Source organism: Squalius cephalus (genome assembly GCF_949319135.1).
Source record: "Squalius cephalus genome assembly, chromosome: 18".
In the NCBI taxonomy this organism is placed as follows: domain Eukaryota; kingdom Metazoa; phylum Chordata; class Actinopteri; order Cypriniformes; family Leuciscidae; genus Squalius; species Squalius cephalus.
Genome location: NC_137139.1, coordinates 22909675 through 22935321, shown reverse-complemented (window position 1 = coordinate 22935321; position 25647 = coordinate 22909675). Strand labels below are relative to the sequence as shown.

Here is a 25647-nt window from a genome sequence, read left to right as displayed (position 1 = left end):
AGAAGAAAGTGATGAGTTTTAAATAACATGAAACTGAGTAAATGATGACAGAATATTGACTATCAAATATAATAATAATAATAATAATAGACTAAGTATAAAAGAAGTAAACAAGAAAACGTGGGACTGTTGTGAAATGAAACTTTTATTAAGAAAAATACTTTTATTTTGGCAGACAACCTGCAGTCAGCCATTGCTCCAACCGGAAGCTGAGCAGATCAGCTTCAGAGGATATCAAGAGGTCGCAGAGGAGTGTGGGACGGTGGCGGACTGTGTTAATGTCTGCCTACTCATTAATAAGGTGCGTGTCCCCTGTGTCCGCTTCGGTCGCCCATTTAGGAATGTGCCCTATGGCACTGGAGTTTGTGTAAATCGCGAGGAAGGCGCGTTTGGAGCGAATTCGTTATTTTCGGCGCTTGCGCTGTCATTTTCACCCATCGGTTGCCAAACGTCGGAGCCTGAGCCGTATTTGTCGCTGCATTGATAGCTAGTCAGCTAGTTAGCAGGAGAACTAGCTCATTCGGTAGCTAGCCAGCTCGCACTCTGAGCTTTCATAACCGAGCACTCAATAAATTCAGCTTATTTAACCGGACCGTCATCTGTGCGTATTCTGGTGTATAAAAGAACTACTTGATCAGCAAAAAGGGTGAGCCGAGGGGGGCAGGGAGAGAACGACGGAGGCGCGGTGAGCCAGGAGCGGCCGATGAGTTCAGACCAGGGCGGAGAGCCGCAGCTGCAGGAGGAGGCTGAGCCGGGACCCAAAACCCGTGGGGAGGACGAGATCACACCCGGGACCGGGGGAGACTCAGGCGTCATGGTGAGTCGGGGCCTCATCACCCCTCCCCAACAGGACGATCGGTCTCTGGCCGTTGCCCTTCTTAAAAATAGGGTCATAGGAAGTATGATCGCTCGCTATATAAGGCCATCGGTCGGTTCACACAGCTTGCAAGCTTGACATCACCTAAATTGCAAGCTGGCCATGTTGTTGAAGACGCTTCTTGTTGTCAATTGAAAGGATGATTCATTCATCTCTGAGTTGGCCCGCTTACAAAAGACATTTCTAATCTGCTGCTGAACTTTGCATCATGTTTGTGGTTTTAAGATTGCTCTGTCGCACTCAAAGACGGCAGTTCGCCCTATAAACGTAATTTCCTCAACATCGTGTTGGTCAAAAGCCTCATGAACACAAAATGAGATGTTAGGCAGAATGACAGCAGCATTCACTATTCGCTTCCATTGAAAAAAAGGTGCAACGCAAGTAAATAGAGACAGAGGCTGCCAGTGCCTCATCCTAATCAATATAAGGATTTGTTTTCTAAGATGGACCCAGAAAACAATTTTTTTTAGCATAGACGCATTTCATCTTTTCATTCATCTTTTATAGAGTTGTTTATACAAAATGTTCTACTGAGCTGATTTTTTTTTTTTAAACAACCTTTTATGACATTGTGCTGCTTGTATATGTATCTGTCATGAAATAACAAGCTGATATGACAGTAAACTTAATTCCTTGGTAAAGGTTGGTTGTGTGTATTAAGGAACACGACAGAATTTACATTTTTGGGTGAACTGGCCCTTTAAGGCATTCGAGCATGACATGAATAACCGGGCAAATTAGCCCACATGCTAGCGAATGTTCACATATTATACGTTTGTTAGTTATATCTTAATTCACTTTAGCTTAAGGACACTGATTTTTGTCAAATTCTCCAGTAAACCCCGCTGTAATTCGGCGACATTCATTCAGCGGCCTGCTTTCATAAGCTTATTCACGCAGTCATATGACACACGTGAGCTCACACGGAGTTAAACCCGACTAGAACAGACGAACTCCAAATAATGTTTATAACACTGGCTTGGGAAGTTGATATGGTTTTCTGAGTAATAAGTAGCACATATTTGTTTCAGCTTGAATAGTTGTGAGCCGACGTCCTTCTCTTATATACTGTATATCAAACATGTCCTTCACTTCAGGTTGCGAGGACCCGTAGCAACTGAGTTTTTCAGAGAATGACAGTAAAGACTGCTTTCGGCCAAAATGATGTCTTCTTCTGGCTGACATCCTCCAGAAACACTTAATCCTAGAATCCTAGAGGATCTTTTAGTGGTGTTTGTGTTACAGGCGAACAAAGCGTAACAGCTGTTTTTGATAGTTTATGTGGAGGATGAGGTTTAGGAAGCAGGTGGCTGTTCCCAATGGCGCCCCCGTGGCCATGTGAAATGAGCAGGTATGAATTATTTTGGATGCACAATTTGTAGCCAAAATATTAAACGTGCAATAAATGTACACATGGGAACCTTTTATATTTCACCTGCTTCAGTAAATTCCTTTTAGGTGGGAAGACTTTAGATTCACTTAAATGAATAATTTTAGTTTGAAGGGGAGTCTGTTAAAAAATAATTCTTTTGTGTTTCAGGTCTTTTTAAAGTTTGTTTTTCCACAGTGTGTTAAAATAGAATGAAAAATGTTAATGACCTGTTATTACAACAGTGTTTTCTGTCGCTTCGAGATCACTCGTGTGTGGGGGGAGTGAAAATTGTAAAACTCGGAGTGGAGCTGGAGCAGAAACGCTCTGCTTTTCTCACATATGCTGTTCCAGACCGGCTTTGTGACATAAAACTAAATTCTTTAGCTTTTTTTTTTTTTTGTAGGTGGAAATTGGAGAAGAATTCTACAGACTATCTGGCCAGGTTCTGTCTAAAATGCAAGTTACTTAATATTAATTATTTATTGAACTGTTATATAATAGCAAAATCACACTCGCCATTGTGCTGTTGTACTAGATATATCAGCTCTTATTGTGAAAGCTGTCTGTTGTTAGGATGAAATGGTGCTGTCAGGTTTGAATGAAACGGTCAATCTTTCCCTGTCTGACAAGCAGGATGGACTGACAGAGAAAGATTCAAGCTCTTTTGCAGAAACTGATTGTGTCTTTATTGACAGGCCTTGTGACCAATGGGTAAAATGGTAGTTTTGGCCGCTCATGTGTTGTAGACTTGCGTCTATGTGTTTCTGCTCACCTTGTGCTGCCTTTGTGTGTATATGTATTGACTGAAGGTGGTGACTGAGGATGTAGTTTAGTCCATTCTCTCAGCAAAACATACCACTAACATCTTTTCTTTTACATTTGCTGAAGTTTAAAAATGTTTTTATGTCTCCAGGACCAAGTAGATTAAATTTCTGTGCTTTTTTTGAGAGGAGAAAGAAATGCGTAAGCACTCTTGATTTGCTGCAAAGAGAAATCCCAGCACAATATTCATATCTGTGAGAAACAAGGTCCCATTTTCTGTGTTATGGTATATTTTCAATTTATTATCATTGACTGAAGTACCATCTCTCATGTCTGGTTAAGCATTTGGCTTTTTCTGTGGGCATTTTAGGTTGCTTTTGAGGGTAAGTGATGTGGTGTCAAGGAAACTCGGGTTAAGTTGGCTTGTCTGTCATTGCTCTTAGTGTTACTCAAGACATGTAAACAAACCTCAGTGTCATGGGAACGACACAGGAAGCATTTTACACGTCATGTCTATAGAAAGAGACCTAAACATGTTATAAAATCAGTTATCAGGGCCTTTGAATGAGGGATGTCAATATTCTCTAAATATGCTTGTATTATAAAATGTCTCCTGAAGATTTTAAAACAAATCTTCCAGTTTAATGATTTCATTGCATTTCCTTCTATTGTACTAGGTCACTGCTAAAGGAGCTGGTCTGAACCCTAATGCCAAGGTGTGGCAGGAGATTCCTGCAACACAAAATGAAGCTCCTGTGGATGGCACTGTGGCCTCCCCCTGGTCCCAGAACAATACGACTGAAGGCAAGTATATTTCCAAACATTCTTAATCTTAATTAATCACTGTGCATATAATAATTTATAAATAAATCATTACATTTATATAGCGCTTTTCTCGGCACTCAAAGCGCTTTACATAAAAGGGGGAATCTCAACCACCACCAATGTGCAGCATCCACCTGGATGATGCGACGGCAGCCATAGTGCGCCAGAACGCCCACCAGCTTATTGGTGGAGAGGAGACAGAGTAATGAAGCCAATTAGTATATATATATTGGCATGATTAGGAGGCCACTGGGCAAATTTGGCCAGGATGCCGGGGTTACACCCCTACTCTTTCAAAAGACATCCTGGGATTTTTTTGTGACCACAGAGAGTCAGGACCTCGGTTTAATGTCTCATCTGAAGGACGGTGCTCTTTGACACTATAGTGTCCCTGTCACTTTACTGGGGCGTTAGGACCCACACAGACCACAGGGAGAGCACCCCCTACTGGCCTCACTAACACCTCTTTCAGCAGCAACCTGGTTTTCCCAGGAGCTCTCCCATCCAGGTACTAACCAGGCTCAACCCTGCATAGCTTCAGTGGGCAACCAGTCTTGGGCTACAGGGTGATATGACTGCTGGCTGCTGCTAACCATAAGACTATGTTATGCATAATCTGTAGGTTTCTTTTAGTTCTGGGAGATAAAAGGTTATAGATAATTAGCCTTTTTACTTTATTCTTAATTCCGTTCCATTCAGCTTAATTGTTTTATTTTTTTGGAAAGATTTTTGAAAAATATCTTCTCTGCTCACCAACGCTGCTATAGTGCAGAGGAACAGCTTTAAAATCAAAATATTTTCTAACATTATAAATGTCATTGTGGTCATTTGACCAATTAAATTCATCCTTGCTGAGTAAAAGTATTACTAGTCAAGTATTTGAACGGTAGTGTCAAAACATTTAACTGCTACAGATTAGCAGATTACTTTTGACATCCTATCCTACAAAGGTTGCAAAAACAAATGATAGAAATGTAAATATATTTATTTGTATTCATTTACTTGAAAAAAATGATGTATTTTGAATTGTCTTTGTCATTTTGTTTCTGCATTCACTTAGATACCTCTGTAGGTAAACAGTACACGTCTGGCTTCTCTGCTCTCGAGGACAACAGCACATCTAGTACAGTAGTAGGTGTGGTGAATGGCATGGACCCCCCTGACCAAAGCTTCCCGGTTTGTGAGCGCACTACAGCAACTAATGGTAAGTGATGTTCATAATTGTGAAATATGATAGTTCACATCAATCAATGCACATGTTAGCAAGATAAATAGCCTAAATCCATCACTGTTATCTATTATTGGTGTTTTCAGTTAGCAAGCATGTGCCTCACACTTACCTTTAATGTTTACGTACATTGTTTCCAAGCAGTCGAGTCCAAGCTCCCTGAGGAACAGCCCGTCTCTGAAGAGACTTTGCGTGAGTCTCTCAAAAAAGAATTGGAGTTCTGCTTCTCCAGGTAAGTGCAGGCCTGTAGTGCGATGTAAGCTTTCAATTTAATGCAAATAAGTAAAAAGCACTTTACAGCCACTCTCCTCCCATCAGCTGTGTTTACTGATGCTCCTCTTTCATCCCACAGGGAGAACTTATCTAAGGATCTTTACCTAATATCTCAAATGGACAGTGACCAGTTTGTCCCCATTTGGACTATTGCCAGCATGGAAGGAATCAAGGTCCTCACAACTGACATGGACCTCATCTTGGATGTCCTGAGATGTACGTGCCTGTTTTGCATTTTACATCTATGCTCGAATTTATTTTTTATTTAGTCAAAGTACACAATTAATATTGCTCTGACCGCCCACAGCATCTCCTATGGTCCAAGTCGATGAAAAAGGGGAAAAAGTGCGGCCAAATCACAAGCGTTGCATTATCATTTTGCGAGAAGTCCCTGAAACAACACCTGTTGAGGTAAAAAAAAAAAAAAAATTATGTCATGAAATGGGATCGCTTGGGTTATTTTGGATATTATTGGATCCTCTCATAAATGTATGTGTGTTTGTTTGTTTTTCTCACCAGGAAGTGGAAGCCTTGTTTAAGAATGACAACTGTCCCAAGGTAATAAGTGTGGAGTTTGCACACAACAACAACTGGTACATTACATTCCAATCAGATACAGACGCTCAACAGGTATGAATTTCCATTATGATTTGGAGATGCAATAAATTGCTTGCCCTTGGATTTTAAACTAATTGGGGGTTTTGCCTCCATCCAGGCATACAGATATTTAAGGGAAGAAGTGAAGACTTTTCAGGGAAAACCAATCATGGCAAGTTCTATACTAAAATGTGTGGCATTAAATTTGTTTACATATTAGATGGGTTCTTACTTTTTGCATTTCCTATTCTCAGGCCAGAATAAAAGCCATCAACACATTCTTTGCGAAGAATGGTTATCGAAACCTGGACTGCAGTGTGTATCCTCAGCAATCTCACACTCAGTCACAGTATAGCTCCCCGCTCTTCATGCAGCCTGTTTACAGCCCCCAGCAGCAGTACCCACTCTACGGCATAGTACCTCCTACTTGGACGCCATCTCCTACTCCATACTTTGAGACTCCCCTGGTAAGACTTGGTATTTTGACTAAGGGTACACCTGATACAATAAGCCAATCATTTTTGTTGTTATTAGTTGTTTTTATATATCATAATTTAAAGTAGCCCTATTATGCTTTTTCGAATATTACCTTTCATGTAGTGTGTATTCTATAGCTGTTTGTGAATATAAAAGGTCTGCTAATTTTTAGAGATTAAAGTGCTCGACAAATAAAGTTATTGTCTCATAAAAGAAAGAATTGATTCTGAACTGCCGAAATGAGTTGTCTCGTCAGCCATTCCACTCTCACTTCCTGTTACATACCCATGTAACAAATTTGCATAATTCCAGTCTATGGTTCCAGTCTATTTATAAAGCACCGAGGAACCCTCCGGAGCTGAAATTCTGATATGGTAATAAGCGTTTTGTTTCTGACACGCACTGTAAGCTGTAGACCAATCACAACTGACTTTCCCATCTGACCAATCAGAGCAGACTATGCTCGTGAAAAGGAGGGGTTTAGAATCTTCAAACAAACCGTTTTCAGACTCTGTGAGAACTTTTAAAACCACATAATAGAGGCGCTTGAGCTGATATTGACATGCTGTGTTTTCCACAGGCACCTTTTCCCAACAGTGGTTTTGTTAATGGATTTAGCTCACCTGGACACTACAAAACTGGCTCAAATTCTCTAAACCTCAGCCGTCCCTTCAGCAGGAACCGGTAGGTTAAGTTGGGCCCTTTCATTCTACCACCTGTTTATTTTGCATTAATTGACTGTATAGCTCTAACCTCACTATAGAATAAACAGCCGGGTTCCGGAAAGTAAAAATCCCATTCATTTTTAACGATAACTTTAATAAACCTTTAAAGACAGACCTGCTGTGAGCTATGAGGTTGTTAATCGATGGTGTATGATTTTATTGAACCCATCAGCCCACATTATTTCAGCTTCTTATTTTTCTAAATAAAGTTTTGTAGTGGAATTCCAAATACTTTTTTGTTGTACTTTTTAAAAATCCCTATGGGAAAAATTTATGGAAAAATTACTTCCGGAACCATGGTCACTAAAAAAAGTGGGCAGGCACTGTTGCACTCTTTTGTAAAGGAAAATTAAATCTAAAATTTGCATTCGCATATTTTATTTGTTACAAGAAGTAGGAAAGTTTCATTCAAGTACAAATTTCTTTTCTGTAGTGTAAGAATGTAGGCAGTCACAGTAGATCACTTGGATATTTTTTTACTGTTCCCACAGTGTTCCACTCTATTCAAGAAAGAATGTAATAAATGCCTTCAGGTACAACTTCAAATGTCATGTATCAACAATCATCAAGCCATTCTTATTGTCCTCTACAGACAGCTAAATTACCTGCTTTGGTGTTCAGCTCTTCAGCTCAGAAAATTCTGGTTAACTAACAAAACAACTTGGGAAGGGTTGAAGGAAAATAATAAATGAACGGGGCGACGCTACAATGATTATCGACTTTATCCAAACAATCTTTCAGTCACACAAAATGCATATTATGCAACTTCTGTCAGAAATAGAATTACCCTTCATTTATTAGTGCGTCTATTTCACTCACATTAACTTTTCATAATTTCATTAACATTTTTGTTTAAGATGTATTTTTACTATATTGGTGCTCAAATCATCACACTAACAGCTTTTAATGTTGAATGATCTACTTCAGCAGTATTCAAACATTTCTGTCTCTGTCTTATTAATTTAAAGAAACATTTAGATTAAGGGCTGTCAGAGGTAACATGTGATTTGATTAAATTGTAGTGCATGCAATTTTGCATTTAAATTAAATGTTTAACTTACTAAAAATGTTAACTAATAAATGTTGATATTTACAGCCCTAATTTAAATGCCTGAAGTGGGTTTACTGCAGACAATAAAAAAAAATAAAACTAATGTAAGCTTGGATACTAATGTAAGCTCACTGGCAGGAGGAAGTATATTGGCTTTAAAGCCAGAAGTTTGTCCATTTTTGTTTTGGAGCCATTGCATGCTGCTCGTAACTTGAAAGACCGTCATCTACATCCACGCTTTTACATGTTTAGTGAAAAATGTTTGTATGGACAGGAGACACAGCTGCAAATCTCACGTAGGGTTCTGATTCTGCTTTTCGAGTAGGAACCATGTGAAGCCTCAGACGAGGGCTAATGATGGACTCTCTTCCACTGTGTCCCCGGTGGCTCTTGTGGATGGACTGTCTGGCCTGCACAGTCCCCAGCCTCCCTCCAGCGGCGGGCCGGTGCTGTCATCCACCGAGATCAACTCATCTTTTTCACACCTATCTTCCAACGATCCAACTGATGATGGCATCATGGCGGGACGTGGAAGGTTTGTCACCTTTTTCTTTAAACTTTTGGCTCATTTTAGTTTAGTTTAGCTAAAAAAACTATTGTGGAGCGTTTCATTAATGAATTAAAATTCATTCAGATTGCACATTTAGTAAATTGGATTAATCTTTTGTTTTAGGAGAACAACATACAGAGGCACTCGAAGGCGGCGAGACGATGATCGCACAACAGTAATTTCTAATTTTGTGTTGCCGTTTACAATTAAGACCCCTTTCTATTTATGCCCTCTTACATTTTTTTTTTGTATTATTTGTTTGCATAGAGACCAGTTCCTCTGTCTCAAGTGAAAGTACCGCCCCCCAAATTTGACCTGGCCGCCTCCAACTTCCCTCCGCTGCCTGGCTGCTCTGTCAGTCCGCAGGGGGAGCCTGTGCTGGAGAACCGCCTCTCCGATGTCGTACGGGGCCTGAATAGGGAAAAGGTTTGTTAAGCATAAGACAACAGCATTTTCACTAGGGCTGAACAAATGTGGGAAATTATCTAATTGGGTTATTTATTTATTTTTTAAACCGATATTGCGATTGAGATTTAATATGCGGTTATTTTTAAGCTCTTTTCTTCCTTATTATTCAACAAAGACAAGCAATAAATCAGTGTATAGTAGGGGTGGGAATCTTTAGGCACCTCACAATCCGATCCTGGGAGTCATGATCCGATTTCAAAACAATTCTTGATCTAGGCTACTTTTTTATTAATTAACCTTATTAATAAAACTTAATGTCTTTGTAATTTGCTTCAAGCTTTCCGAACTTTATGAAAGATTATTTTATGAAGTGTGTGTGTGTGTGTGTGTGTGTGTGTGTGTGTGTGTGTGTGTGTGTGTGTGTGTGTGTGTGTGTGTGTGTGTGTGTGAGGAATTGGAAGCAAGCAGAATACTGGTGTTTCTAAAACACATCATTGTGCATCTGTGGTTAAAAACTAAGCTCAGAATCGTTGGATAGAGAATCTTTTCTCCCACCCCTATTGTATAGTATGACCAACATAATATTGAATTAAACATAAAATGTTCTTTCCTGTAGGCCTGGCCTATATGCATAGTGTTCCAAGTTGATGGTTCCTCTGCAGACTGCGCTTGTCACGTGACCAGTGTGTAATTGCAGCCTTTGCAGTTAAAAAATATCGTTTTATCATATTGCGATATTATCGCAAATGCAATTAATCATTCAGCCCTAATTTTCACACCACTCAGATTGGTTTTGTTCATTGCTTGTCATTTTGTTTCTCTCCAGCACCAGGATTCAAGCAAAGAGTCCGCTGCATGTCCCACAAGCCCAGCCTCAGAGGAGACTGTCTCCAGGCCCACCCAGCCTGTAGCCAAGATGACTGCTCACGTTCCTGAACCCGTGACCTCCAGGTAAGCGATTATTACAAATGGATAGCATACAAAAACTTGTTTCTATCAGTGTGTGATTTATTTTATTTTATTTTTTTGCTACTTGTGTTCTATAGCTCCAACCACCTGGAGAAGAAACCGGAGAACGTGGAGCCCCCGGTCTATAAAGAGACGCCTGTGACCTCTACTCCTGTCGCAGCCGTGCTGCCCACCCCTGCCCCAACAGCACCTGGTCCAAAGCTTCAGCCTAGCTCGGCAACGTCTGCAGCCCCTCAATCTAACACTGCCCCCTCCAGCACCCCGGCGCTGGTGAGTTATAGCTTCCCTCAGGCTGACGATTAAAGTTAGAATGGACAACTGGTCAGTGTCTTGGTCTTCCTGAATTCTAGTCTCTGTTCAGTGGGATGCAGGTTCAAGATCCCATTCCTTAAAGCTCCCTTTAAGCAGGACAAAAACACCTTCTCAGTGTGGACGCAAGGCCAAAATGGAGAGAAAAATATGCTTTTTCAAATAAAGCGTCAAGGCCTAAATATAAAATTCTCACAAAAAAAACCCCTCTTTTAGCCTAGAAATCTAGACGCACCCTAGCGGCAGCAAAATGTATTTTGCAGCCAGGGTAGTCTAGAAACTCTCCATTGACTTTCGAGCTGCAAAAACCTAAATTGGGTCAGGCCAATCACATCGTGTATAGAGTAGGCGGGGCGGGCTTAACATAATGACGACAGAGTTGCGACGGTTCCCTGCTACTTGAAAACAAAGAATGGCGGCTGCTGCTGGAGAACAGTCTTTCGAATCGGCTTTGGCCGTGACTCTGGAGGACTTGGAGTTAAGTTTTTAACTCTTTGGTTTAACATTTGAAAGCAAAGAAATGAAGGCAGCCTTAAATATTAGTATTGTAATTTTACATAAATGAAAAAAAAAAATGAAATACTTGATTTACATCAACCTCCCTCCATCTTACGCAAACCTAAAAGAGACATATATTCAATTAAGTCTTTAAGACATTTTTACATGCCACCGCTTTCTAAAGTTCTGTAACCCATCCTTGCTAATGCCGATCCAATGCGTCTCCCAGTACTTGAAGACTAATGCTAAGTGAGAAACCTTCTACTAATTCTTCTCTTCTCTTCAGGAACCTCGCAAGCTCAGTTACGCTGAAGTATGTCAGCGACCACCTAAGGATCCCCCTCCTCCAGCATCCACTTCCAGCCCTAACAATGCAAGTGCACAGCCTTTGAGAGAGCTGCGTGTCAACAAGGTGGATGAGCAGCCCTCCAGCCCTGCAAGCAAACCGGATCGGCCTCAGGAAACGGGGGTCAACTGCAAGGCCAGGGAGGGCCGGCCGGCCCGTGACTCCCAGGGCTTTTCTCGCAGCAATGGACCCCCCAGAACCAGTACGGGGGGATTCAAGCTACGAGAGCAGCAGAGACGCCCCCCTTTCGGCCATCGCGGCTCACCCCAGGGAGGTTCCAGACACACTGGAAAAGAGCAGAACATCCCTCCCATATCGCCAAAGTAAAGACTCAGAACAGAAATGCTTATTGTATGAATATTTACACACACACACACACACACGTACATACACATGCGCACACACATACACACACGTGTGTGTATGTGTGTATATATATATATATATATATATATATATATATATATATATATATATATATATATATATATATATATATATATATATATATAATGAGATGAAATATGATAAAAGTCAAAATTTAAAATGGTATTCACCTCTCCTGCCTGGAGCACTTCCAGAGGAAAAGTCTCATGAAGTGACAATGCACAGACTGGGGTATCCAGGCAAAATGGGCATCAGAAATTGGAAGCATTTGTTGCTTGCTGAAGGACACCATCAAATAGGAAAAAAACAAACATTTTATGCTTCTAACTTGACAATGTCCCTTCAGAATGTAAATCCATGTGAATTTTTTTCCTTGAGAGGTGGGTGGCCTCTCTTAGCCCTGCTCGGGAGAGGTGTGAAAGTGGGCAGTTGGGTGGCCCTGATGGTGGTCTGCAAAGAGCTTATGCACTAAGAAAAGGAACATGCATAAACAATGTCATGAACCTATACAAAGATATCACTTTGACATGCAATGATTCATCTTTCTTTTCTTTCATTTTCGGTTGATTGATTCGCAATTAAAGGACAATGGGCGCTCGACCCCTGGGGTGGTTTGATCGTGTAAATGAACCTGTGTGTGGACGGATGTGGTTTGCTTTAGAGTCGATTCATCTGGGATTTAGATCCCGTGTAGAATATGTGGCGCGTGCTTGAAAGTGGATTATTTCGCGAGTATCTTTAGGGCTGACAGTGCGTTTTGGTCTGGAGTTTTGCATTAGTTTGCGTGACATACTGTAGCTCGTGATTAACTCTGTAATGGGCGCTCGGATTTACTTACGATCAATTTTGGAGCCTTGTTAATGATTCAAATATATAGCCTACTGTCACTTCATGAAGTCAAAGCCTGCCAATTATGATGCTGTTATGTCTCAGATTTGCTTATGGGTGAATCTTTTTTTTCTTTTTTTAATTTTATGTGTGATTTGTCATTGTTTTGTAGTTAGTTTGAGTAATCAACAGCCTGTGAATGATAACTTTAACAGTCAGGTACATAGGCACTCATGAACTTTGTGTCATCTCAGATTTGTTTTGTTTTTGTGCATTCTCCTTCCTGGACTGCTTTGAGCATGCTCAAATATCCTGATGATTAGTCAGGTTATGTTTACAACAAGGTGATGGTGGTTTGGGCTAATGCAAAGCAGAGTCAAGAATCCTGATCATTAAGTGGATTGGTTCTGATTTAGAAGGTTTCCTGTTTTCATAATCATATATTCAGAGTTGATTAATTGGAAGGAGCTGTTGGTCATAATGATGATATAGGTCAAGCAGGTCTGACGTTTAGTTTCTATCCATTACATTTGAAATGATAATATGGTTACCACTGTTATATAACAATCACATAAGTGATTGTTTCTTAAGGCACATTCATCACCATCACCTCCTTGTTTCAGTGGAAGAAATCCGGTGTTTATGACCTATTGGGCATTCGAAAACCAAAATCGACAGTACTGGTCTCTTTCGAAATCATTTTTATGATGATTTATGTGCGAAATGAATGCCCAGAGTGGGTTATCTGGCTCAGGGGTGACATGTCTCATCTCATTCCTGTCAAATTAAATCCGTTTCTGGTCTCACATTTATGTGAACTTCCAATTCGGTCATTTCATGACGTTTTATATTTTCAAGGAGATGATATTTAAAGGAGAATTGAATGTTAGATGCTTGGTATCACCTGAATGTGTCCTCCATGAATTGTAATACACACCCCTTATTTAAACGACGACATTTCTTCCCTAAACAGAGCGTTTTGACTCTTGGATAAATGACAATATCGGTGCAAAATGCTCTTGTAATGATTGCTGCAAGGTTTCTGATAGCTTTGCCATGGTTAATGTGAGTGTCGTCATTGCTATGCCAATGCCAGCGTGTTCTTTTTGATGGGGTGGCATGTGTATGGGTGATTAGAAATTGTTGCTTTGGTAGATGGTACCTGATAGTGACTAAGTTGGGAATATGAATAGCAGGGATGCGTTCACTACAAAAAAAAGTGCTGTGGTGAATTGGTGCTGTAATTTGAACGTTTAATCAGGAGGATACAGTATTGCTGTTCAATTCAATGTAAAGTATTGCTTTTAAAAACTGGTTTTTAATTTATTTTAATTCTGATGTCCCCCCCCCCCCCCATGCAACCCCCCTGTCCCTTGTAAGTTTATCATATGTACAAAAAACATTGGGAGAGAGTCACAGATTTAACATATTTGTATATTTTTTTTGAGATTTCAGCAGAGAAAATACTTGATGCATTTACTAGAGGCTTAGTAATGCGGTAAATAACAAATCACTGGGGCTTTTTTTTTTCTTGTTTTCATTAATGAATTTGAGCAGCTAGTGGTTTAGGATAATGAAATGCACTAACTTGTTTAAAAAAAAAAAATCTTGTTATGTAATGTGAAATTATATTAGGAGCATAAGGTAATGATATTGATGTTGACAGGCTTGCAAAAATCTACAGAAAATAGCAAATTTCTCTTTAATGTTTGGGTTATTACTGTTAATTGATTTAGGGATTGGTGTGGCAAAGGGAAGAATTATATAACAATGGATTGAAGTGAGACACTAAATTCTAGCTGTCTGCATAAAATGTCACAAAAAGAAAATAAATTATTTTGTTTTGGCCTTACTCTTGACTGGTTCATTTGCTGCATTTTTTTTCCAATTTATGTTATTGAACTCTTTTGTGTTGCTTTTTGTCTGGTTAAGAAGAGATTTGTAGTCAGTAAAAAACATTTACGGATCATGGATTTATTTTCCCTAAGAAAGGTACTGAATAAAGTACTTTATTTAAATTATTTGAAATATTGGTAATTAAAGAGTGAGTTATTACTTTTTTCCCATTTTGTTATCATACACCACCACAGCCATATCACACTGTAGCCCAATACTTGGTGCCCACTAAAGCTAAACGGATACCTGTACCTGGATGGGAGACTTCCTGGGGAAAACTAGGTTGCTGCTAGAAGAGGTGTTAGTGAGGCCAGCAGGAGGTGCTAACCCTGAAGTCTTGCCCAATTATGGTGATGGCGACATTATACTGTACTTCGGATGAGATATTAAACCAAGGTCCTGACTCTCTGGTCATTAAAAAAAAAATCCCATGGCACTTCTCGTAAAGAGAAGGGGTGGAACCCCGGTGTCCTGACCAGATTGCCTCCATTGGCCCTCATCAATCATGGCCTCCTAATAATCCCCATCCATTGAATTGTCTGTATCACTCTCTCCTCTCCACCTATAGCTGGTGTGTGGTGAGCGCACTGGCGCCGTTGCATTGTCCAAGTGGATGCTGCACACAGGTGGTGAGAGACCACCTGGTATGATTGTAAAGTGCTTTGGATGTACAATAGTATATAAGAAAAGTGCTATACAAAAAATCTGTTTGTTCATTTCATGTCTGTAAGATATTTTTATATCTTATATTATAATTTAAGTCTCTTATGTGACACCAAGGCTGCATTTATTTGATTGAAAATAGTAAAAACAGTAATACTGTGAAATATTAATAATGAATAACTTTTTTCATATATATATATATATATATATAATTTAAATATGTAATGTATTCCTGTGATATTAAAGCTGTTTTCTACAGCCATTATCCAGTTTTTAGTGTAGTGTCACATGATCCATCAGAAATCATTTCAATATGCTGATACATACGCACGTATGTATATGTGTATGCATAAATCAAATGTAAATTCATGTCCCAGTTACACTTAATGTTGTCAAATGTCCCTGGTTAAATAAACATTACATAAAAAAGAAAAACCAAATTTGTCTTTTCACATGAACTATGTAATGAATGTTCTATTCATTAAAACCAAGTATAAATCTCGTTTTAAGTTCGTTTTAAGCATTTTTACATTTATTCCAAAATAACTAAAGGCACAATTTAACAATTTGAACAATATTTTTTATTTGTGAACTGTTGTTCAGCTGTTCTTTTTATCTGTCAACTTATTTTTGTAACACTGTCCAACACTGCATGTATGCATGTGTGTGTGTGTGTATATATATATATATATATATATGGTACAATTTCTGGTAAGCTACGTTTTTTTATTATTGCTTGAAACAAATTTCAGGATTTCAATTCAGTTCAATTCTTGTGATTTGATTTAATATTGACTAATTTGGATAAATATTAGGTAAGTTACACAAGATAGGCGTTAATGTTTCTCAAGAAAAAAAAAAAAACTCACCTAATGCTGTAAACATAAGAGAGCCTTATCAGCTGGTAGTATTATTTAAGATTAAAAATAACTCAAATTAAATATAATGCGTTTTTATTATAATAACAACTTTATTTAATGATATAAGTAAAAATATAATAAATATGGAATAGTACACATATTTAGCAAAATACTCTCTATAGCTCTTTTTTTCTAGCCAACTAACGCTATAGCATATGGTCATCAAATGGCTTTCCTGAGGTAAATGTTATGTGACATAATAGTTCTCCAGCTGTTTTATTGACCCTTTCCGCGGTTGAAAAACACGATTGATCGATATTATGTATGAGGAATATAAATTTCGGTAAGTTGTACTTCTTTTAACATTGTTCATTCGTGTTTATTTACTTTTAGCTAGTAGAGATGATCGGTTCACGTGCCGCTGGGATCTGTCACGTCACATCGCCAAAACGGTATTTATTGTTTGAATTTCGTAATAAAATTGACAGAATCTGAGAGCTGAGATTTTTTTAAATATCATAACCTGCTCTGTCTGTCGGTCTCCGTGTCCTCTTTGCTTCGCGATTTTCCTGTGCGTGAGAAAATGGATGTGTGGCGTGAGAGCGTGTGAAAAGTGTTAATTGCGTGAGTCTCACGGTGAATGCGTGAGAGTTGGCAGCTCTGCGCCAGGATGAAGACGAAGGAGCTGAGAAAAGCAATTAGAGCTGCTCACAAATATTGGGCATAGCCAGATCAGCAGTTTGGAATGTCCTGTTAAAGAAAGAAACAACTGCTGACTTCAGCAACCATCAACGACCGGGTCGGCCAAGAAAAACAACAGCAGTTGATGACAGACAAATCACACACACAAAAAAAAAAAACCCTAAACTAAAATAACTGTCAGTCAGATGATCAGAAACCTCCAAAAAGCTGGGGTGATGATGGTCTCTCACAATCTACTGTTCACAGGAGACGACTGAAGAATTACATATACAGAGCAAAATTCAATCTTCCATCAGCACCAAACATAGAAAAAAACAAATTAGAGTTTGTATAAAAGCATAGAGATGAGTTTTATGAACAAATTAGACAAAGATGAACCTTTATCAAAGTAACGGGAAAGCAAAATTGTGGAGAAAGAAAAACTGAAATGCAAATGATCCAAAGCGACCTCATCTGTAAACATTATGGTGGAGGTAGCCTAGTGTCATGTGCGTACATGGCTGCCTCTGGACCAGGCATGACTGTGGCAGCAAAATTAATTCCGAAGTGTACACCGGTGAAAAACCGGCACCAGACTCAAGTGCTTCATACTGCAACAGGAAAATGACCCAAAACACGATGAGTTTCACAAATTCAATGAGTATATCATGAGAAAGAAATGGACAAGTCATTCTCCAGATTTAAATCCAATTGAACATACATTTCACCAGTTTAAGAGGAGAACAGGAAATTAAAGGCAGAAACTCCCCAAAACAAGAAATGGATGAAAATGACCGCATCACTTTCTCTCTCTCTCTCTCTCTCTCTCTCTCTCTCTCTCTCTCTCTCTCTCTCTCTCTCTCTCTCTCTCTCTCTCTCTCTCTCTCTCTCTCTATATATATATATATATATATATAATAAAACTTTAATAAAAGTGCAGTTCTTAGTTGGTAAAACGTGTGGGTTTAAAAAGCCAGAAATAAAATGTGACAGACTTTTGCCTCGTGTTCATCTTTTAATTATATTTACAGATGTTTTGACTTCACAGCACAGCTTTACTGTCCAAATACTTATGAGGGCACTGAGTGAGTGAGTGAGAGAGAGAGAGAGAGAGAGAGAGAGAGAGAGAGAGAGAGAGAGAGAGAGAGAGAGAGAGAGAGAGAGAGAGAGAGTGTGAGTGAGAGAGAGAGAGAGAGAGAGAGAGAGAGAGAGAGAGTGAGAGAGTGAGAGAGAGAGAGAGAGAGAGAGAGAGTGTGAGAGAGAGAATGATTCTATTATGTGTGAGGATGGAGCTTAACCAGCATAAGTTTAAACCTTTATTTTTTGGTGTTTTTGCCCTTTACCCTTATAGGACAGTGTGTAGACAAGAAAACAAAGTAGGAGACAAGATCAGGGAAAGGTTATGAACCTGGTCTTGAACTCGGGTCTCCTGAAGCGCAACAGTGCTAAATGACAGTGCACTACCCACAAGGACATTGGTGCCAACTGGCTACCAAAAATGTTGTAATTATAGAACCTCATTTTTTACATACAAACATAGGGGAACAGAATCCGACGGCAAGCAATCCAGCGGTCGGAATCCGTTCCCCCACCCAAATGATGAGAGATGTTGATAGTGACTTAAAAGATGCTGATTATATCCTCTTTGTGCATAGATCTTAACCAGCACCAGTTTGATAAATATTGGAACATCCTTGTGTAAGAAACTTGGGGGGAACAGAATCCGACTGCAAACAATCCAGCTGTCAGAATCCGTTCCCCCACCCATATGATGAGAGAAGTTGATGTAGTGGCTTAAAAGATGCTGAATCTAGTCTGTGTGAGGATGGATCTTAACCAGCATCATTTTAAGATTTTTTTTGTGCCGTTTTTATCCTGATAGGACAGACTGGAAAAAAGTGAGAGAGAGGGGGGATGGGATCATTAAAAGGTCATGAACTTGGTTTCGAAACCAGGTCTCCTAAAGCACATAGCGTTAAATGACATGCACTTCCCACAAGGCCACTGGTGCCAACTGGCTGCTGTCAGTTTTGTAAATATTAGAACCTCATTTTTTACATACAAACATAGGGGAACAGAATCCGACGGCAAGCAATCCAGCTGTCTGAATCCGTTCCCCCACCCATATGATGAGATAAGTTGATGTAGTGGCTTAAAAGATGCTATGTAACAATTTAAAAGTCTTTACTATCACTTTTGTTGACTTTAAGGCGAGACACTACAGGTGAATAGGGTACATTTTTTAAATAACAGATATCACCATGAAACTTCCTCAGTTGATTACTTACACAAGTATATATAAAAAATGTATTACAAGTTTTTGAAATATGTATGTTTAATTATGCAAATTAGGCATCATCTCATTAAATATGTGTGATTTTGCATATAGTTTCGGTAGATAGATCTGAACATATGATAAAGCCAGGTGCAAAATTATTTTTTCATTTTGTTTACACACAAGATGAAAAAAAAAATTTCAGAGGGATTTCAGGATTTATGCTTTCATTAGGAAATCAAAATATATTGTCCATTGCCTTAAAAAATAAATGTTCGACATATTTTTTTGAATAAAATGTCAAATAAATAAGATCAGGAATGATTTATTAACAAATCCCTGTGAAAATATCTTCAAAATACTGCTAAGTTTGGTGTACATAAGTGCTACATAGGCTGAGATGTTTGTACTGGAGAATGACAAAAAACTAATTTTGAGAAAACGGCATTTAAAGATTTAATAGCTCTAAATGAGATTTTGTCATTAGCTTAAAATCCCCCTTTGGACATTCACGATTGGTTACTGATAGAAAGGAAATGCCCATATTTGGGTTGCATAGAGTTGTGCCGGAGATTCAGAGCTTTACAGCGATACCGGTCACGACAGACTGACAGACGGAACTCGGCATGTCGCGTTGGAATGCTTACTTCTTGGTAAATTCGGGAGAAACTTACCGCCGCAAGTAAACAAAATGTAATAAAATAAACATCTTAATGTATATTTTCAACGTTTTCTTTATAGCAGCTTGAAAGAACATTGAAGGAGTAAACTAGCCCAAAATCTCAAAACTTACCACTGCATGAAAAATCGATGTTTTTTGCCTGCCGTGTCTCGACTTAATGCATTTAAAATACTTTCTGACCCTGAACTTTTGAGCACTAATGTGTTGAGGACAATGTGCAGACAGTACATTGTTTTCACAAAAATAAAACACTAACAGTGTTACATCTGTCATATATAATATTGGTGCATGCATACATTACACTACTTTGACTAATTTAACCATTATGTATCTTTTGGGCAAGTTTATTTAAGTTGATCTGTAACATGGAAACAATGGGGGTGTGAGGGCACTGAGTGACGTAAAGTGACATTCAGTCAGGGGCCCGCAGCACAGGGCCCATCGTGTCTATATTTGGCACGAACAGTACGGTATGTGAAGAATGGCCTCTCACACATACAGACGCGCACAACTAATTTTAGCTGTATTTCTAGCCGCAATTACACGATACAAATGTCTCTCGCCAATGAAAACAAACGGATAAATGGCGTTTTAAAATTGTTTGTCACTTCCTCTCGTGACGTCACTGTGTTTGTGTTGAGCGAGCGGACACACTGGCAGATTAGCTCTCCAAACCTGCAGCTGTTTTCACTTCTTACAGTTACAGTTTTAGCATCTAATCGTCTTCGATTACACACTTTACATTTCGCTTTTTTTCGTGCACTTGCTCCTAAGAAGATCCAGAGGTAAGAAAATGTTATTTCACGTCCCGGGTGTCGAAACTAGCCCCAAACGGCTAACGTTAGTTCACTCCGGTAGGACACATACAGAAAGGAGTGATAAACATGAGCACAACACTGTATTTTGTTTTTCTTTTTTGAAAGCATTTATTTTATATGCAACTAGACTTTTTTTTCTCTAGCGCTATTAAGCTGTCATGTTTTAGACTTCATTTGCTTGTCAAATGTTGTGTGTTTTTGCTAGCTGATCTGTCATGCGACCTTTTGTTGACAGCATGACAACAAGACGAGACCCGAACAGCAAGCAGCCAGTTTGCCTTATTTATCTGTATGACCCAGGCTGTATGCATATTTTGATCATTTATAAGACTGGGTCGAGTGTGTCAGGCACCTGCTACACGCAGAATACATTTATTTTACTAGTATAAACAATATGTCAATGGTTTTCATGGCTGAAGCTCCATTTAACCCACCAGAGTATTACCTGAACCTAGAAGGAGTACCAAAATTTGACAAAATTAAAAATGAATGAATGAATAAGTGTTTTGAAGAGATGCATAGAGTTAGAGTAGTGAATAGAGTTTGAAATTTAAGAAGTGAAAGATTAAATAAATAAATGCAGAAAATATAAATAAAGGCAACAATCTATAACAATAAAAAACGGGTACAATTTATGTAAAATGGGTACAATTAATGTACTTTTTTACATTAAATTACAGGCAAATGTAAAAACAGTACTAGTATCTTTTATTTATTCATTTATTATGATTTATTGACATCTATTTTTATTTCATTTTAATAATTGTCAAGTTAACAATAATAATAAATATGATTTTCATAATTTTTTTTATCATTTGTTTAATATTTATTGACAACTATATAATTTGACAATTGTCAGATTATTAGTCTATTATTATCATTAAATAAATTGTACAAGTCAACCAGTCAACCAGTACTAAATATTAAATTGGTATTAATGATTCCTAATGTAAAGAAAGATATTATTTGTTCTGTCAACATCATTCTCTTGTTAATAGATTTTTTTCTCTTTTTTTTTTTCTCTAGGATTATTTTTTCACTTTCACAGCCATCTCATCCCGGTGTGGCGTCACCCAGCCTGGGTGAAATGTCCTGTTGTTCCACATGAGCTCTACTATGTGGTACATCATGCAGAGTATTCAGAGCAAATACTCATTGTCGGAAAGGCTCATTCGAACCATAGCGGCCATTCGCTCCTTCCCACATGATAATGTGGAAGACCTTATACGCAGGGTAAGTTGTGTTACCAAAGCTTTAGAAAGTTGTTTCGTATATATCACATTCTGAATGAAAATGTGCTCCTTTGACAGGGAGCAGATGTGAACAGGATGCATGGCACGCTGAAGCCCCTGCACTGTGCCTGTATGGTGGCGGATGCTGATTGTGTGGAGCTCTTGCTGGAGAAAGGCGCAGAGGTACATCATATAGCTTAGACAAGCAACCATTTCCCTAAATTCAGTGTTTTGACAGTGTTTAAATATTTGTAAAAAAGCCATAAAATATTTTAAAAGCCTAAACCAACCTTTTATTGTCATAAATAGGTAAAAAATTCTTGGATTTTCACTTGGATTGTCAATCATGAGTGTGTGCAGGGGTCCTCTCTATGGTCCTCTTCATCATTTCCTGTTAGGGCTGTCAAACGATTAATCGCATCCAAAATAAAAGTTTGTTTTTACATAATATATGTGTGTGTATGGTGTATAATTATTTTCTATATATAAATACACACACATGCATGTATATATTTAAGAAATATTTGCATGTATATACTGTGTATATATATTTATATTATATATAATTTATATTATATATAAATATTTTATATATAAATAACACATTTTTCTTAAATATATATGCATGTGTGTGTATTTATATATAGAAAATAATTATACTCCATACACACACATATATTATGTAAAAACAAACTTTTATTTTGGATGCGATTAATCGCGATTAATCGTTTGACAGCCCTAGTTTTTTGTTTTCTCGCATATTATTGCATGTTGGTTGCACCACGTGACTTTGATTTGGCAGACAAAAGCTTTTCAAATATTAATAAGAAATGAAACAGTTTTGTTCAAATCTATAGATGCACAACTGTACAAATGTTTTGGGTCAGTAAGATATTTTTTTTTTAATGAAATGAAAACTTTTATTCTGAGTGTGTTCGAAAACATTAAAATGTTTGACATTTCTGTTGACATTTCTAATCTTCAAAGCATGCACATTATAGAAAATTTATACCATTTCTCACATAGGTAAATGCCTTGGATGGTTACAACCGCACTGCCCTGCATTACGCAGCAGAGAAGGACGAGGGTTGCGTGGAGCTGCTTCTAGAATACGGAGCCCTGCCAAATGCGCTGGACGGAAACAAGGATACCCCACTGCACTGGGCCGCCTTCAAAGATAACCCAGAGTGCGTACGGGCCCTGTTGGAGAGCGGCGCCTGTCCGAATGTCCGCGATTACAATAACGACACGCCCCTCAGTTGGGCGGCCATGAAGGGCAACCTGGAGAGTGTACGCGTGCTGCTCGAATACGGCGCTCAAGTCCACGTCACCAACCTAAAGGGCCAGACGCCCATCTCGCGGCTGGTGGCGCTGCTGGCTCGGGGCCTGGGCACGGAACAGGAGGAAGAGTGCCTGGAGCTGCTTTGCCGCGCCGCGGGGAGGTTCGAGATCCGCAGGGCCGACGGCTCCTTACCGCGTGAGCTCACTAAAGATCCTCAGTTACTGGCTCGACTCACTAACCTGGTAGCCCAGCCGCCTTCGTTGCGAGCCTTGGCGCGCTGCGCCGTCCGTAATAGCCTGGGAGTCCAGTTCCTCCCGTCTGCGGTGAAACAGCTCCCGCTTCCAGAGTCAGTGAAAGAATATGTGCTCCTCAGAGACTGAGCGAGAAGACTGTCCTTAATGTCAGATGCGGTCTTCTGTTTATGTGAACATGTGATTGTAATCAGACTGCAATCTGAAGTGTGTCTGTCCATAGAGTGAATATGAGAGGAAGTTGCCCATTTTTTTGTTTTGTTGCCATAATGTCATCAAGCAAATTCAGACTTGGGTTGCAGTACGATTATGTGCTTTGGTGCAGACTCAGAGAAATAGCAATCTGGTAGGAGAGAGATGTCGATAATGCATTTATGAACCCATAATGTTAAAATAACAGATGTGAAATATTCTAAAATGCAAAGACACAAAATTATTTAAAAATATTATTTACACGTAAATGCAGTGGAAACAAAATAACACTTTAACAGCACTTAAGTTATAATCATATATTACATTTTTGCGTTTCATAGTTCGTTTTTTTAATTTATGCCGTAATGTTTGATGTTTTTAAAGGAAATACCTGAGGCCTTTAGATGAAGTTTTAAAGTCAGATAAATATTAACATTTTTTGTTAAATCATTTTATGAGGTTTCCCAGTCATCGAAAATAAGTACATCCTGGAAAAGTTGGGGAAAAAATATAGTAAATTTGCCACAAAAACAACGTTGTTTTACATTTGTTTTCTAATCCCTGGCATTTTGAAGTATGACAGTGTAAGAACACTGATTTCAAACCAACGTCTTTTTCTGTCCCTCTATCACTTTCATACTCATGATGCATATTTCTCTGATTTAGAGTGTTGGACTGTATTATACTTTTTTTTTTTTGGTGCTAATGATTGCAGAAAATGAGCTGTGCTTTTACGTTTGAGATGAAAACATTACGAACCTTAACAAGAATCTTCTGTGTCAATATTGGGAATGTTCATTTTCTTTCAGCCTCAGTGTCACGTTAGCATGATCATTCCAAATGTTGGCAAATTGTAAATGGAATGTCTTAAATGAATGGACGTCTACACTTGTGTCACATCTTGTGAACCCCAAGAGATTTTTTGCAGCTCTATTTTCATTTCTCTCTTGTTGTTGTTGTTGTTGTTATATTGCTTGATTAAGAAGTATGTAGTGCTTACATCTAGTTTTATGCATGCAGACTAACCAGTAAAAGACTTCATGCATTGTTCAAGCGTTTTACTGCAGTTATTTCCCCAAATCAAGTGAACTGTGAACATGATCAAGGGCACATATCAAATGCTTTGTCAATGACACAAGACCTTATTTGAACTATGTGTATACTTTTTTTTACCAGTAGAGGGCGCTGGAATACCACATGATATAAAACAGTCAGATAAAGCTACAGAATTTTGTCAATTGCCTTGTTTGTAAAATACTAATAATAAAAATAAAAATTTTACATGAAAGAAAAAGACTGTTACATACAGTATCAACCCTTAAGGAAAAATTACCTATATTTAACCTAAGTACAAGTTGACAACCAGCCATTATCTATTAAAACTATTTTACATTAATTATATTAGCTGCAAAAGCAAAAATGTACATTTGTTTTTTAGCATTTACTGTATGGTACTTTTTTACGATAAAAAAAAAAACACTCCGTGAAGCCATATTTTTATTTTCTGAATAGGAAATTTGAATAATGAGAAAAATGCATACTTTTATTGCATTTTATCATTTCAGGTCCTTATTTTAGCAAGCACTGTTTGTTTTCCATCATGCTTTATTTAAACTCCTGTCGAAGCACAGGATGTCCTCTTTATGAGAATGCAAATCAGACAGGAAGGAAACTACACTAGGAGTGAATAAAATAACCTTCCTGTCCTTTCAAAGCCGTCACCTTCAGTTTACATCACAGTTTTCATCTTCATCATTGCCTTACATAGTTAATCAATAGCAGAGGATTGAATCACTGAACACTTGTGAAGAGAGACAAGCCCAGAGATGGGAACCACATGTTTTTTTGTTGTTTTTTTGTCAACATTGTTATAGTTTATGACATAATCTTAGGGTATGAATAATAAAATAAAATAAAAATTGCTTCCTACTTTGCCATTAAGATTTGTAATGCAGAATCACTGTTAAAAGAACAAAGAAAACGACTCTACAATCATTTTTTATATTTTATTTTATTAACAGAATCTTGGAAAAATAGATTCGAGTTTGATATAATGTGTTATATATTATTGTTTAATATATTGAGAATATTAATATTAAATATTAATATTAAACTGGTCGGTTTAGTACCTACAAAGAAATCTTGCAAATGAAATTGCATATTAAATTTATCCTACGAAATACAGATGGCAACAATAAATTCTAGACATTTATTTTTAGTTATTTACAAGTTAAAATAATCTATTTTAGAGTAAGAACATTAACATTCGTATTAACAAGTTCTTGCCACAACTCTGTAACATTATTACAGTCAGAGTATTATGAGCTATAATT

General features: G+C 38.2%; 2 protein-coding genes across 8 annotated transcripts; both read left to right on the top strand.

Annotated features, from left to right (window-relative positions):
- Positions 1-216: 216 nt before the first annotated feature.
- Positions 217-14334, top strand: larp4aa (La ribonucleoprotein 4Aa). Of its 4 annotated transcripts, none has more exons than XM_079848180.1 (17): positions 217-817; positions 3689-3815; positions 4897-5040; positions 5209-5296; positions 5417-5553; positions 5645-5748; positions 5857-5967; positions 6053-6106; positions 6189-6401; positions 6992-7095; positions 7628-7669; positions 8513-8722; positions 8861-8912; positions 9005-9163; positions 9972-10096; positions 10192-10384; positions 11208-14334. In XM_079848180.1, exons 1-17 carry the CDS (start codon positions 704-706, stop codon positions 11592-11594), a joined length of 2364 nt encoding a protein of 787 aa, XP_079704306.1. In that variant the 5' UTR covers positions 217-703; the 3' UTR covers positions 11595-14334. The 4 variants fall into 4 exon arrangements, with proteins under 4 accessions (XP_079704306.1, XP_079704305.1, XP_079704308.1 ...); XM_079848179.1 differs by having other exon boundaries at positions 5206-5296; XM_079848182.1 differs by lacking the exon at positions 7628-7669.
- Positions 14335-19441: 5107 nt separating this feature from the next.
- On the top strand, positions 19442-24362 carry asb8 (ankyrin repeat and SOCS box containing 8). Of its 4 annotated transcripts, none has more exons than XM_079850348.1 (4): positions 19442-19510; positions 21384-21590; positions 21668-21772; positions 22616-24362. In XM_079850348.1, the coding sequence occupies exons 2-4, from the start codon at positions 21462-21464 to the stop codon at positions 23249-23251; spliced, it is 870 nt and encodes a 289-aa protein (XP_079706474.1). In that variant the 5' UTR covers positions 19442-19510; positions 21384-21461; the 3' UTR covers positions 23252-24362. The 4 variants fall into 4 exon arrangements, with proteins under 4 accessions (XP_079706474.1, XP_079706473.1, XP_079706475.1 ...); XM_079850347.1 differs by having other exon boundaries at positions 19442-19550; XM_079850349.1 differs by lacking the exon at positions 19442-19510 and adding an exon at positions 19955-20009.
- Positions 24363-25647: the final 1285 nt, after the last annotated feature.

What these genes read in the sequence shown, in the direction of transcription:
- larp4aa (XM_079848179.1), top strand. Translation starts at nt 704, where the DNA reads ATGAGTTCAGACCAGGGCGGAGAGCCGCAGCTGCAGGAGGAGGCTGAG. An exon ending in TTGGAGTTCTGCTTCTCCAG is followed by an intron (nt 5,297 to 5,416) that starts GTAAGTGCAGGC and finishes TTCATCCCACAG; the next exon opens with GGAGAACTTATCTAAGGATC. An exon ending in CATCTTGGATGTCCTGAGAT is followed by an intron (nt 5,554 to 5,644) that starts GTACGTGCCTGT and finishes GACCGCCCACAG; the next exon opens with CATCTCCTATGGTCCAAGTC.
- asb8 (XM_079850348.1), top strand. Translation starts at nt 21,462, where the DNA reads ATGAGCTCTACTATGTGGTACATCATGCAGAGTATTCAGAGCAAATAC. An exon ending in TGGAAGACCTTATACGCAGG is followed by an intron (nt 21,591 to 21,667) that starts GTAAGTTGTGTT and finishes CTCCTTTGACAG; the next exon opens with GGAGCAGATGTGAACAGGAT. An exon ending in TGCTGGAGAAAGGCGCAGAG is followed by an intron (nt 21,773 to 22,615) that starts GTACATCATATA and finishes TTTCTCACATAG; the next exon opens with GTAAATGCCTTGGATGGTTA.